The sequence below is a fragment of the Aptenodytes forsteri genome, unplaced genomic scaffold (genome assembly GCF_000699145.1).
Source record: "Aptenodytes forsteri isolate BGI_AS27 unplaced genomic scaffold, ASM69914v1 Scaffold109, whole genome shotgun sequence".
Classification (NCBI taxonomy): Eukaryota; Metazoa; Chordata; class Aves; order Sphenisciformes; family Spheniscidae; genus Aptenodytes; species Aptenodytes forsteri.
In genome coordinates this window covers 1,362,436-1,375,736 of record NW_008794431.1, presented here as the reverse complement: position 1 = coordinate 1,375,736, position 13,301 = coordinate 1,362,436, and the positions used below count along the sequence as shown (strand labels likewise).

At 38.6% G+C, this 13,301-nt stretch overlaps 2 protein-coding genes across 2 annotated transcripts in view; both read left to right on the top strand.

The window, feature by feature from the left end:
* Positions 1 to 813: 813 nt before the first annotated feature.
* Positions 814 to 10,754, top strand: SLC25A31 (solute carrier family 25 member 31). The gene is given in 10 exon segments (XM_019474686.1): positions 814 to 842; positions 1,299 to 1,486; positions 1,684 to 1,822; positions 2,971 to 3,097; positions 4,229 to 4,311; positions 5,651 to 5,675; positions 5,677 to 5,764; positions 7,090 to 7,244; positions 7,513 to 7,638; positions 10,551 to 10,754. Coding segments are annotated over 10 exon segments (1,164 nt in total).
* Positions 10,755 to 12,964: 2,210 nt separating this feature from the next.
* HSPA4L (heat shock protein family A (Hsp70) member 4 like) overlaps positions 12,965 to 13,301 on the top strand; it is a 28,326-nt gene continuing 27,989 nt past the window's right edge. The window contains exon 1 of the mRNA XM_009289497.2: positions 12,965 to 13,287. Within this exon, the coding sequence (XP_009287772.2) occupies positions 12,965 to 13,287 (323 nt within the window). The remainder of the gene's footprint in view (positions 13,288 to 13,301) is intronic.

Genomic DNA, 13,301 nt, shown 5'->3' with positions numbered 1-13,301 from the left:
GACTAGCATAAGCACTACTGAGCCACAACTAAAACATCAGTGTGTTATCAACATTATTCTCATCCTAAATCCAAAACACAGCACTATATCAGCTATTAGGAAGAAAATTAACTCTACCCCAGCCAAAACCAGGACATAAGTGTGTATCTGTATGGAAAAGGGTAATTTTGCTGATGTTTGTCTCTTGTCTCAGTCTTCTAAAGGCTGGGCTATATGGTTTGAATGCTGAAAAAGAAGATACTTCAATGCTTTAAAAAGAGAACAGCTAATTTTTATCTAGATCCTTGTGTTTAGTCAGACCTAGGTTACTCTGCGGCCAGTGTAGCAGGTTAAACTCAGTTGACTCAGCTGGGCCAAACGCACAACTGAGTCAATGCAGAAGAAACTGTGAATATGTAAATGTGTGTGGAGAAAAGAAGAACTGAAGGAAGGTGGGACTCCTTCAGTACCAATCAGCTATTTAGATTGGCTTGCTCCTTCACAAGAACTGTATCTTAAATGGAATTAAGGGCATCTTTTATACTCAAAGCAGTGTAGTTCAGCAACAAAATGTTGCAAAATTTGCATTAATTGTGTTGATACTACACTTAAGGAGATTTTTATTGGTTACTTTGTTAGCCAACTAAGCAGAGACTGTATTTTGCAGATTTTTAAGAGTATGTTTAAAAAGAGCCCAAAGGATGATAGGATTTCATTTCCTACAGAACACAGATTTTTATCAGGTATCTTTGATACAAATCGTGTAGCTTTGTAATTATCAGGAAGATTATAGCTGTGAATCGGTGCATAGAATTAATGTTAAAAGGAATAGATATGGAGAAGCTACTAAAGGAGTTAAAACGGTAGTATTAAGGCTCAAAAGAAATTAATTTCTTTTGCCTTTAAATTATTGCTTATAAAAACTTAGCAATGTGTACAACAAATCAATGGAGTATCAGGGTTAAAATTACTCATGTCAAGGGAATGCAAGAAACAAAAGTTAGCATAAAACCATCAACAATTAAAACATTTTGACTGAACAAATACGGTGTTTCATGCCTTCATTAGTCATAAAGTCAGGAGATGTAGGGGAGGTAAAGCAATTTAAAAAAAAAAACGCTATCAGCAATCTAGAAGGAATTGGTACTTCTGACCTGCAAGGGAATGGGTATAAATAACATGACTAAAATTCATTTACTTGTCATATATATGTTATATGTCATATAACATATAACTTGTCATGTTAATAATGTTTAACAACTCATAATTCAATACGATCAACAACTACCCTTTGTTACCTGGGTTTTTTTATTCTCTAGTTCCTGGTCGGGGGAGAGGGGCCAGTTCCCACAGCTGACAGAAGCTTCTGGAAAGTTCCTGGGGTCTCTGGAAAGCTTGCTGCCTGCAGCTCAGGGAGAGTGGCACTCCCTGGCAAGGATCCATGTAGTAGAAGGAAATGGCGCGGTTTCCGGGCCCAGCTGCCCTTCGCAGCCGGTAACGGTGGAGGGTGGAGGCGGCTCAGCTCCTGGGTACCCTGAGACCATCAACTTTTAACTTTTGAGGAAAAAGAAGCCAGTTAGGTGCTCGCCAGCTGCGTGCTTTTTGGGAAGAAGCAGAAATGGCAGGGGGGTGGCCGGGGCAGTGCTGTGTGCCATGGCGGCCCCGCAGGGCAAGGACCTCTATGACCCCATCTCCTTTGGGAAGGACCGGTGGTGCCCATTGAGCGGGCAGAGCTGTTGCTGCAAGTGCAGGCCTTGTCCAAGCAGATCCGGGTGGAGGAGCAGTACGAGGGCATGCTGGACTGCTTCATGTGCATCCCCAGGGAGCAAGGTAGGGATCCCCGGCCGCCTCCTCCCCTGGGCCTCTCTCCCGTCCCCGCGCCTTGCCCTCTCTCTCCCAAACCTTGTAAAAACAAAAGCTTTTAGAAACACCTTTGAAGCGATGGAGCATCTATTGTGGGCTGTGGGCATTCAAAGGAGTATGGCGGAGGAGGTGGTGAGGAGGGGGTTACTGCTGGGTATGTCCCCGCAGGATTTTTTGGTTTATTTGGTAGTGGCAAAGTCATGCTCATTGGTATTTGTGGGCAGCGTAAAATACCCTTAACGTTTTCCTTGTGATAGTTTTACAAAAGCAGCATTTATTTGGCATCCTCATGTTAATGTATAGGAAAGCATGATCAAAACAAGAAATGAAAACCCAGTTTTGAGTTTTCTTTGTCTTTAAGGAGTCTTTGCCTTCATCCACGGTAACACAAGAAAATCAAGAAGTCTGAATGAAGAGCATGGCTATGCATTACAGAGATGACTGTTGTCACCGCTTAGCAAAGTCGTAACATGGCCAGCCAGTCCAATGTCTGTGAACATCCTCACATACATTTTTTTTCTCATAATCCACATAAGATTTTCTCCTGCAGTACCTCCTAAGCTCTATTTAGCTTCTTATGCATTTATCTTAGTGTTCAAAGGGATCCTTTCTTTAATTTAGAAGAATATAATTACAAAAGCTCTATCAAGTTTCTGATACTTGCATAAACCGTTCGTCATTGCTTAATATGGAGTGTGAGCACCCCCTATGGAAGTGGAAATGCATAGGCAGACTACTTCAGGAAAACAATTTCTACACAGTTCTGTGAAATATTCTTCTATTCTGCAGTTTCTGGACTGCAGTTTACATAGATATCCCTAGTCTTAGAAATGTCTGAAGTAAGGAAGTTGAAAATCTTACCTATTTCTCAGCATTATTGATGTTTCACTTGCAGTTTTAGATTTTCTTGTGCTAACACTGAATGCATACATCTTTTGGTAAGTGTCAGAATAAATCCAGATTTCCAATACCAAATGCCTGAAAAACAAAGGACCTGAAAAAGAACATTTTTGGCCTTTGTTACAGCTCATACCAAAGTAGAAACAATAGGAGGAATATTGTATAATATACTTGGTGTAGTATAAACTTTGGAAATGTTATTTTAAAGATCCATTTCTTTTTCTGTAGGATTTTCAGCTTTTGGCATGGCATTTTGGCAAATGTTATATGGTATTTCCCAACACAGGTTCTAAACTTTGCTTTTAAGGACAAATACAAATAGATTTTCATGTCCAAAGTGGATAAAGAAAAACAGGTAAATAATCTCTTGCATATTAGTTCTGTTTAAGAAACACACTAGATCTGGTCAAGAGCTGTGTGCAATTCTTTCTCTCAGCATGGTTGGTAATTAGTGGTGCTATATTGATAAGATTTTGTAATGAGCTTATTTTATAATAAGAGGAAGAGCGAGCATGGCTTACTGCGTAGCTTACAGTTGAAGGTAATGAAATCTGGTTTTGATCTTTAATGATTAATGACTTTGAGGTGCATGTAAATAACTACTTACAACTGCAGTCAGAATTTTCAAAGTTTTGTCCAGGAAAATTACATGTCCACATGTAATTATTTTGGAGTTAATTGATGCAAGTATTAAGATGGATATTAAAAATCTTGGACTCCGACACCTATGTTTCTGGGCTTTGTCAAAAACCCCAATTACAGTCTCACAGTTAATATTGCATTAACGTGTAGTCTAGTCTCAAAAACCTTTATGTTTGTAATTTGACTCATGAAATTACAGCTGCTTTTATTCTAATGCGTGAAGTTCTTGGGTTATGTCCCTCAAGCAGGAGTCTCTCATTTTAATTTTTTTCACATTATTTTCTTGATACTCATTAGTATGTAAGTGTCAGAAAAAACTTACAGATAGTAAAGTGCATATTACTGCCATGGATAAGTAATGCTTCACACTGAAAACTGACTTCTTGCTACATGTAAAGCTAGAAACGTACTTATCAACAGTTAAAGCATTTTAAAAACTTAGTTTTGTACAATGCGCCAGAAAAGGAGCAGTTTTAGGTTATAGCTCAAAAAGGCAATTAAACTTTTGGGCTATGCTGCCTTACCTTGCAATTCTGTGTACTTGGGAAAAGTCCCTTAACTTGGATGGATTCTTGAAAGACAGAGGTCTACACCCATGGAATTAATTACAAGAAATCTTGGTCTTGGAATGTGAAATGTTGATATTGGCATTTGACAAATTACATAAAATTCATTCGTATCAGCAGAACGGAAAATAAGGTCTTCTTATCTGGAGAAATGTGAAAATAGCTGGAAAATCGGCTTTATTTGTGTCTGTCTTAGGTTATCTGTTTCAGGATTTCTTTGGTTAGGTTTTGATAATTTAAACAACAATCCAATGTTCTGTGCTTTCTCTTGTTGACAGTTTTTTACTGCAGTGCCAGAAACTTTTCTTGCCACAGGCTTTTCTGGTGGTGCTGACCAGGAGGAATGCTGTCAGTCATTAAAGTATGATTAATCTCCTTGTATTGCATGCAAATTCTTAAGCAGTCCTTTTTCAATTACAGTAATTTTGTATGTAAAGAGTTTAAGGGTGCTGTTTTCTTTCCTTTCTTACGGTGGAAAAAGTAAAACATGCATGATGTAAATAACACTGTGTTTATAGTTCTTCAAATCTCCTTTCCGTCCCCTGGAAGTGTTTCCAGATGGCTTACATGTGTATGAGCTTGTGACCCAAATTTTAGAAACATTCCATGAATAGCACTCAAGATTAATTTCTTTAGAAGTATAGTATTTAGCAGAGTAGCATATCCATTGTTGAAGCTCAGAGTCTTTGGATCCTTTCTTACATGTTTTGTGCAGGAATAGGAAATGGGGAAGACAATATGGTTACATGCATTAGTTTTTGCTTAGCTGAATTATCTTTAAAAAAAAAAATTACTAAAACCTTTAGATTGTAAAGTGCGAAAGAGCTTCTGTTAAAGAAGACAGGCTGTATCTACGTGCCAGACACTTGGTATTGAAGGTAATACTGGCACAGTCAAGCATCTTCAGATTGCAGCTGCCACCTCTCCTGCTTGCTACTAGCAACAGTTTATGCAGCAACATGAGCTACAGCAGGTTGCAAAGCCTTCTGTACAACTAATAAATAATATTAGGGCAGTTAAGCTATGCTGGACTCCATACTACTACAGCTACAGTGTTGCAGTTACTGAATCAGCAAATAGAAAGTGATTTGGGGTATGTCTACATGGTCTGCATTTACTACACAAGATGTACCTGTGATGCCGTTTAAGGCAACAGAGCTATGTCAGATATCACCGCCTAAAAATGTTATGCAAAATGTTCCTTCTACTGTGATTAGCTTTTTCTTATTTGGTAAACAGTATGGGCCAGAGTGAAAGTAAGTACATTGATTTTTGTTTCCCCATTCCCCCATCATGGAGAGTTGATGCACAATTGTTGTATCGGGGAGATCCACAGGCCGATTGTTACGGAGGACTGGATGATTATAGATGAGAAAGACATTATCTGCTATCGGGGTCACAAGAGCACCATATAATTCAGAAGCTGAAAAAGGAAATGACTTATAAATAGTTTTTAATAAATGTAAGAATAGCCAGGGAATCTTTACAAGTAGAAATTTTGAAATATCAGGTATATAAATAGGTCTTACTCTGAGACTGCCATGTTTCTTTATTATTTTGTAAATAATACAATGTTTTAGATAGATCTTACTCTTCATGCTTTGACGTTTCATTTAGTATCTACAACAAAGGTCAGTATTATAGTATTGTGATACTGTATTTTCATAACTGCATACAGCAATTTTTGTGTTTTGGTTCAGGAAGTGGTTTTTTGCAAATCTGGCTTTCTGGCTGAGCAGCAGGAGCAACATCCATGTGTGTAGTGTACCCACTAGACTTCGCACGAACTTGTTGAGCTGCTGATACTGGGAAAGGTAGTGCAATCTCTTAAATGGCAGTTCCAGTTTTATCTGATGTGCCTCAGATTGTTTATATTAACTTCATTTTAGAGGTAGACCAATATTCAACAGTATTAGAATTTTTTCTATTACTTAAAAATTTACCATTGCACAATGACAAACAAAAGTATTAAGAAATGTAAGATCTTTATTGAAAAGGAGAGGATGAAGGTGAGTGAAAGGATTCTCTGGAAATAGTGTTATAGCATAGCTCTCAAAGCTATGTTATTTTCTCAAAGTTATTTTTAGATTCTGTATGGAAAAGTTTAACTGAATTTTGCCAACTTTGGATGCCAGAAACTAGAGGAGTTTAATTTTTGCTAACCTATGGTTTTACAGGGTGTCATTTAAAGAGCTAATGACCATCCTTGTTCTATACCAAGAACATCAACTGAAGATTTTCAGCAAAGATTTGGGGTAGTATATGTCTCTAGATGTACGTTTCATTCATTCAAATAGATAAAACTAATTTCCTGAAAACAGTGTCTGGAAGGCTTCGCAGCAGCGAGAAAGAAATCTCTGCTTTCTGTATTGTTGTTGGCTTTCCTGATTTGCCTGCAATGGGACAAGTTAACTCTAATTACTGTCTGTGCTGTGCAGGGTTGTCCCAGGAATTGGCTGCTTGACTCTACCTAGTGCTTTCTGTGCCCTGTACTTGGGCCGAATTAATACTTTCATGATACCTTCAGTATAAGAAGGTGTACAGTTTGACATTCTTCCTTCAAAGATGGGTTTATTGCTTGCTGTGTTTTCACCTGTAGAGAATCCTAAGAGCTTGGGTGTAGTTACCTGTGGAATGTGGAAACATGAAGAATCTACAGATAGAAAAGGTGGATTTTTTAACTTTTGTCACAGCTTGTGGCTAGTGTTCCACTATAGGGAAAAGCTGAAACGAGTAACACTTCTAATAAATTTGAGTATGAATGTGTGGGGAGGAAGTGAAAGCATGGTATTACATAGAAAAAGTTCTTTTCAGAGAGAGGGTAAGAGAATTCATACATAAGCATTCTGCTGAATGAGGACAAAATTGGAACGGTAGTTATTTGACCTGAAAGTGTTTCAGCAACTGGATACCACTATCTGTTTGAATAAACTGTCTTCATCCATCCATCCATCCATGTCTCTCCATTTCTTCTTCATGCTTCGTTCCTAAGTTCATAAGCGGAGGAAACAGGATCTACTGTGTTTTTCATATAATTTTGGTAATGTTATAAATGTTTCAGTCATGCAGAGCAGTTTGTACTAAAGAGTAGGGCTTCCGTAAAGCATAACAATGTGTGCACAATTTTCTTTCGTATTAGGTGCTGCCGAGTGACAGTTCCAGGGGCTTGGTGACTGTATTATTAAAATTGCAAAGACAGATGGACTTCCTGGCCTATACCAGGGTTTTGCTGTTTCAGCACAGGGAATCATTGTATACTGAGCCTCCTATTTTGGATGTTCTCACACCATTAAGGTAGCTTTTACAAACAAAAATGCACACATTTTAAGTCTATCATGATATTTTAGATATTTATTATGAACTAACGAGGGTGTTAGTTACAGCTTTTGTCTCTACAGTTATTTGTCCTCAATAGATTTGAGATCTATCCTCTTCAATTACTGAAGAGCCAAGTCATTTTACAGTAGGATTAACAACCAAATGATCAAAATTATACTTGATATCTGCTGGATTTGACATACATTTTACAGAATTTGTAGGGGCTTCCATTTTTATTTTGCAGGGATTATTGCCAAATCCAAAACAAACTCCATTCATTCTTTCCTTTTTCATTGCTCAAGTTGTGACTACTTGCTCAGGAATGCTGTCTTACCCTTTGGACACTGTCAGGAGACACATGATGAAGCAGGTACGGTCTAGCTTGCAATCCTTTTCTGAAAATTACTTACTAGATTTTTGAAGTTTGATGTGCTAATTGAAGTGCTGTATACCCTTACAGCACGCCAGACTCTATTCAGAAAAAAAGTGGAAACATCTCCATAAAGACAAGAAGAAAAATTCAATAATAGTATTGTGGGAGTCTGGTAAAAGTATGTTCAGTTCACGGCTTGGTGAGAGTGTTTAGTAGAAAGACAGGATCTGTTTTCTTTTTCCTACTCAGAAGCCAGATATTTGGAGTAAGACATGTTTGTGGGTAGAATAATATCCTTTATTAGCCCAGCTAATGCAGTTAGAGAAATAATCTTTGTGGCAGACAGCTGTTCTTCAGGTGTGAGGTAGAATCAGTAATCTTCAAAGCTCAGTACAAGCTGAGAATTATTTCTCAGCCTGTGATGGGTATGATAGTGTGTTATTAGCAGTTAATGTTGGATCTTGTTGCTAGTACAACAATATACTGCTAATATAAATTCTTGCTATGACGATCATCCTCAAACATGAAATAAAAAACCACAAAAATGCTCTTGAAAAATCAGGACCTTGTTCCCTGCATCCCTGAGGAAGTTTTGCCATCTGATAATAGAAAGGAGTTTTTAGTTCCAAAGAAGCGTCTCTACGTTTTGTTTCAGGAGTATCTTCTTTTCTCTCCATACTCCAGAAAGTCAAAAGAAAATTAGAATAAATGTTGGCATAGAACTCGCTTAGGTGCTTTCAAAAAATCCTAGGAGATACTTAGATTCTTACGTAATGCCTGCATACCTCTGGTAATCTTTCCTAAATAACAGAAATCCTTGAAGCTTACAGTGGGCAAACACCATTAGCACTACTGACTTCCTCCTTTCAGACTAAATATGATTTCACTGCCTTCAGATTCTGCTTTATCTGCTTAATCAGCAGTAGGCCTATAGTTAATGCTGTCTTTATTTGTAAGTACTGTGCTTTTTGAGGCTTTACCAAAAAATTGCCTGTATTTCTGGTAATTAACTTACCACTAGGATAGAGAATAGTATCAAGGCTATTAAAAACATAAATTATAATCATATGAAATAAGGTAATGCCTTTACTAGCACAAAAGAGGATGAGAAGGAGAGGATGTATATATGTTGTGGACTTATAAATATATTTCATGTGGTGTCCTTGTTTCATTCATGCAGTTTTGAAGCTTCAGGTACAAATAAAGCTGATTAGTACGATTTTTATCAATTTATTATCATGATGCTTATTCTGATCCAAGAGGAAGCCCTGAATTAAATGTAGCACCTTTTAATTCTTCAGTTAAATTATATTTGCCAGATGGGATAACTTTCTGAAATAATGAGCACAGTACAGTTCCTGCTTTCAGCAAAGCTGATTTCTGTCAGCTAAGCAGTAATAACCATTACCAAATATCCTTTCATTTGTATATATTCATGTAGATTCAAACCAAAATATTTTAAATGCTTTTCAGCCACATTACTATGCTTATTTATATTGACTTATGTGAATATTTATCATAGATGTGTTTCCTGCATTTATTATGCTCAGGAAATTTATAGTGATCCCATAGCTTTATTCCTAACAGAAGAGGTAACAAAATGTAACACTGTCTTCATCAGAAAATTCAAACGTCACTTTATTCGCTGCAGAGTATATCACAAAGGCCTAAAGAAGGCAAGATTATCTTTCTGCCATTATAGAGAGTCTAGAACCTTACCTTGATATTGCAGGTGGATTTGACTTAAGATGTAGCTAATTTAAGTCAAATATTCAACATTAAGTAAAAAAAATAGTGTCTTCTTTCCAGTAGGATTTCACACTAAGATAGGGATTTTGGATTAAACTCTCCAAAAAATAGTGTACTTGTTTTTTGCTAGTGAAGACAAAAAACAGTGTCAGTTCCTAATAGTCCTCAACTCCTGAAGAGACTGCAGTTCCAAAACAGGAATTGTTTGACAGTTCACCAAGCACATCTGCAAAAAACCCTTTGTCAGAGCTGTGGTGTTACTCAGAGTATCGGAGAGATTTGCTGTCGTCATTATGCCGAGTTCCACAGCGGGCGAGAGTATTCCCCAAGTGTTCTGCTGTGCAGAGAACGGCTACATAACATTCCTCTGGGCTGTCTCTACTACGCTGTTGAAATTTTCAAAACTTAAAGGAGTTGGCATGATTTTTAGTCATACTGCACCTGGAAAAAGCTGAAGGGAGAGTTCAGTGCTTGAGCTCTGACTTGTACAGGAACGGTCATATGTGTGCATGTGAACATTCACTGCTTGTCATCCTTTCTTTCCTTCACCTGTAAGCACTTGAAGCAAGTTTGAGTGAACATGGTGCTGAGGTTTCTAACTAACAAATCCTCCTTTTTGCTTTGTTTTCATTTATCCAGCAAATTAATGCTCAGAAACAAGGTGGGCTAGATGAAAACTGGACTGCACTCCTTCTTAGCCTATGTTTTTACGTAACCGTGCTAGTCAAGACCTTCACACTTTTTAGAGGACTCTATTGATTACTAATGAACTGAAATCTACTTGGTATAAAAATATTTCAGTGGTACTAGAGAAGGAAAAAAAATGAGCTGTGGAAGTTTTAATAGCATTGAAGCAATTCAGAGCACCCTTAGGACTGGAGTGACCTCATTTAATTCCTAAGCCTTCTACTTGTCCAGTAAAGCTTAAAAGAAGCATCAGAAGAAGGATCACAGCCTTTCTAAATTTAGCTGTTGGAACCAGCTAACAGAGCATTACATCAGATAAATATTTATTAGTTAAAAGATCACTCCTTTGCAGTAAGTGAAACATTAGGAAAAAGTTCCTTAGTGTTCTTTAGTAAAGAAAGACAAATTTTGCTGGGCATCTAAGTTTCTTTCTCAGTGCAGTGCCATAATGATTTGTCCTTATTTGTGTGCAGAGCAGGGAGACTGAACGTCAATAGAAAGGAACTGATGACTGCTTTCTGAAAATACACAAGCAAGAAGGGCTTAATGCTTTCTTCCATGGAGCATTCCCCAACATCCTTCGTGGAACAGGAGGAGCCTTAATGCTAGTTCTTTATGACAAAATCAAGGACATTTTTAATCTCGATGTTTCAGAGTTCAGGAACTGGTTAAAATAGTGAGTGAACATCTATTTTGCTGGTAGCGTTCATGGTAAGAATTCTCATTGTTTGCATGGCATATTTTTAGTTTAAATGTTATACAAACAATACTTTTAAGAAATTATTTGCATGTTTTTGTGACTAAGCATGTACTAAATTAAATAATTTGTTTTCAGGGAACTAAAGAGCACTGTTTTCATTTCTTGAATGAAATGAATCCAAGAAAATACTTGCCTCTTGTTTAAAATTCTCAATGTTTCTGTTTTAGCCATACTAAATGTTACACATCTTGAATTTTAAATTATGGCATGTACTTGAATATATTTCAGTAACAGCAGTTTCCCTAGCCTGTCAGCAGAGCCCATTGTAAGTATGTGTACGTATCAGCCTGCTACAGCTTCTACAGGAACCACAGTAAAAGGAAAACCTGTTTCTAGCCTGTTGATGTGTTTTCATGGTATTTTAAAGCACAAGTCAAGACAGCAAAGGAGTTTACGTGTGGATTTTGTTTTTTTTTTTTAAATTGGCATTCAGAAATACAGCAACTCACTTTTCTCTCTGTCCCATCCCTCAAACAACATTGAGAAGACTATAGTCTAGTTGGCAGCATCTTAAGCCAAAACACAGCCTAAACATGTGGAGACCCAAGCGCCTAGAGACTTAGAACACTTGACGCATTATTTCTTGAGGAAATTTAAAACGGCTGAGGAATCTTCTCAGTATTGAGGATAAATCTTACAGCGTACATAAATGAGGAGACTCATTTTTATTTCTGAGGTAATAATTTTCAATAGGGAAAGGAAAGAGAAACCAAACCTTGTGGAATATTGGTAACTTAGGGACTCAAGAAAGCATTTATTAGGCCTTTATTTAAATGTTTGGTTTCATAGAAAGTAAGGCTAGCAGCATTCCTAACATTTCTCCACAACCATTAATTTTCACACAAACCCCTTAGTTCCTTGAGTGAGTACAAACATTTTTTTAGCTGATAAAAAGTCAGATGTGATCCACAGGCCAGGAATTGGAAAGACTCGGACAACACCGATTCCAAGGTTGCTACAGTGACAGTAGATGACTGGGGGGGATACGCTCAGGCAAGTTTGTGGCTAATCTGACGTGAGTGAATTTTGTTCATACTTGCAGACTGGGCAATCAGTATGACACTGGAGCACGCAGACAAGACTTTTGTGAAATACGTTAAGAGTTTGGCTTCTCCTGCTTACGATCTCATCTCCAACTCGTAACAGTCTTACTCTTGACAAAGCAAATAAAAAGTCCATTGGCACTTTTCTTGTTGCTATCATGAATGTCTACACACATCTGCGTCCCTGACTGTAGCTTGAAACCAGCTGGCTTGGTTGCCAGAAACAACACTGCAGTGGCAGCACAAAGCTGTGTACGGGCTGATTTATCCCGCTGAGATGTGAGACGTGCCAGCACTTCTGCAGTGATGGCTTGTCCCCCTGCTGCAAGGTTGCACAATTTCTTCTGGGCCTGGCTTAGTAATGTTGCATAGCTACACAAGAGTATTTGCATATAATCTCTTGGCCCAAGGTTTCTTTTCAGTCAGGAGTTAGCCTCAGGTGGTGCTGTAGCAGTGGGATGCTGCAATCCTTTGAATCACCGAGAACTGGTTTTGTAACAGGGATTGAAAGAGCAGAGGAGAAACCCGAGTTGGGATTTGCCTCCCTGGCTCCTGCAGATGGGACTGGACCCGGTTTGCCTTTCTGATCCCAGTACTAGCAAGGAAAATGAGATGGTTAATTGCTTGTACTAATAAATAGTAGTTGTGTTATAAACAATTTAACAGTGGTTCCTCTTGCTTCTGGAGGTTTTAGAGGGAAATGGCATCAGCCATCCTCACTAGGAAAATTCTAGTTGTGAAGTAGACCATTGAAACAGTAACAAACGGAGAGATAATCAAAACTCTTGACAGGGATGCAAGTCTAGTTTAGTGGTTTAGCATTTATTTTTCATCTCTCCAGTGGAACAAAATTGTGCAGCGCAGTGTCACATGCTGTGTCAGAAAGATGTCATATTGCTGTGTGAAATTGAGATGTCATTTTTAGAAGCAAATAAATACTTATGGAGCTTTTCCAGCCTGTGAGTATGTTTTGTAGAGTTTCAGTCCTCCATACTTAAAACGACACCCATAAAAAATGGGGTAACTGCAGTAGAGATACTCTGGCTTCGAGACATCTTTTTTCTAGGACAGAAAAATGACAAAGATGAGGCTGCTTCTGGGAATACGTAGGCACAAACTGGGGACAGCTCTTCCGTACGTTGGCGGTGGGAGGGAGAAAGGTAGGACTCGAAGGTCCGAAGTCGCTGCCCGTCGCTGGCACCAGGAGCAATCCCCACCCGTTTCGGACATGCACGGCTGGGTTTCGTTTTCAATGCCGAACTCGTCGTCCGGATGCAGGGCTAACCCCGCGCCTGGGGGCTCCGGGGGTTTTCCAAGCTGCCCCGGCCACCCCTCTCCTCCAGGAACTCGGGGTCCTTGCCCCTCTCCTCGCCCCAGTGGCGAGCGGGCAGGGCCCTGGGCCGGCAGGTCTGGGATCCCCG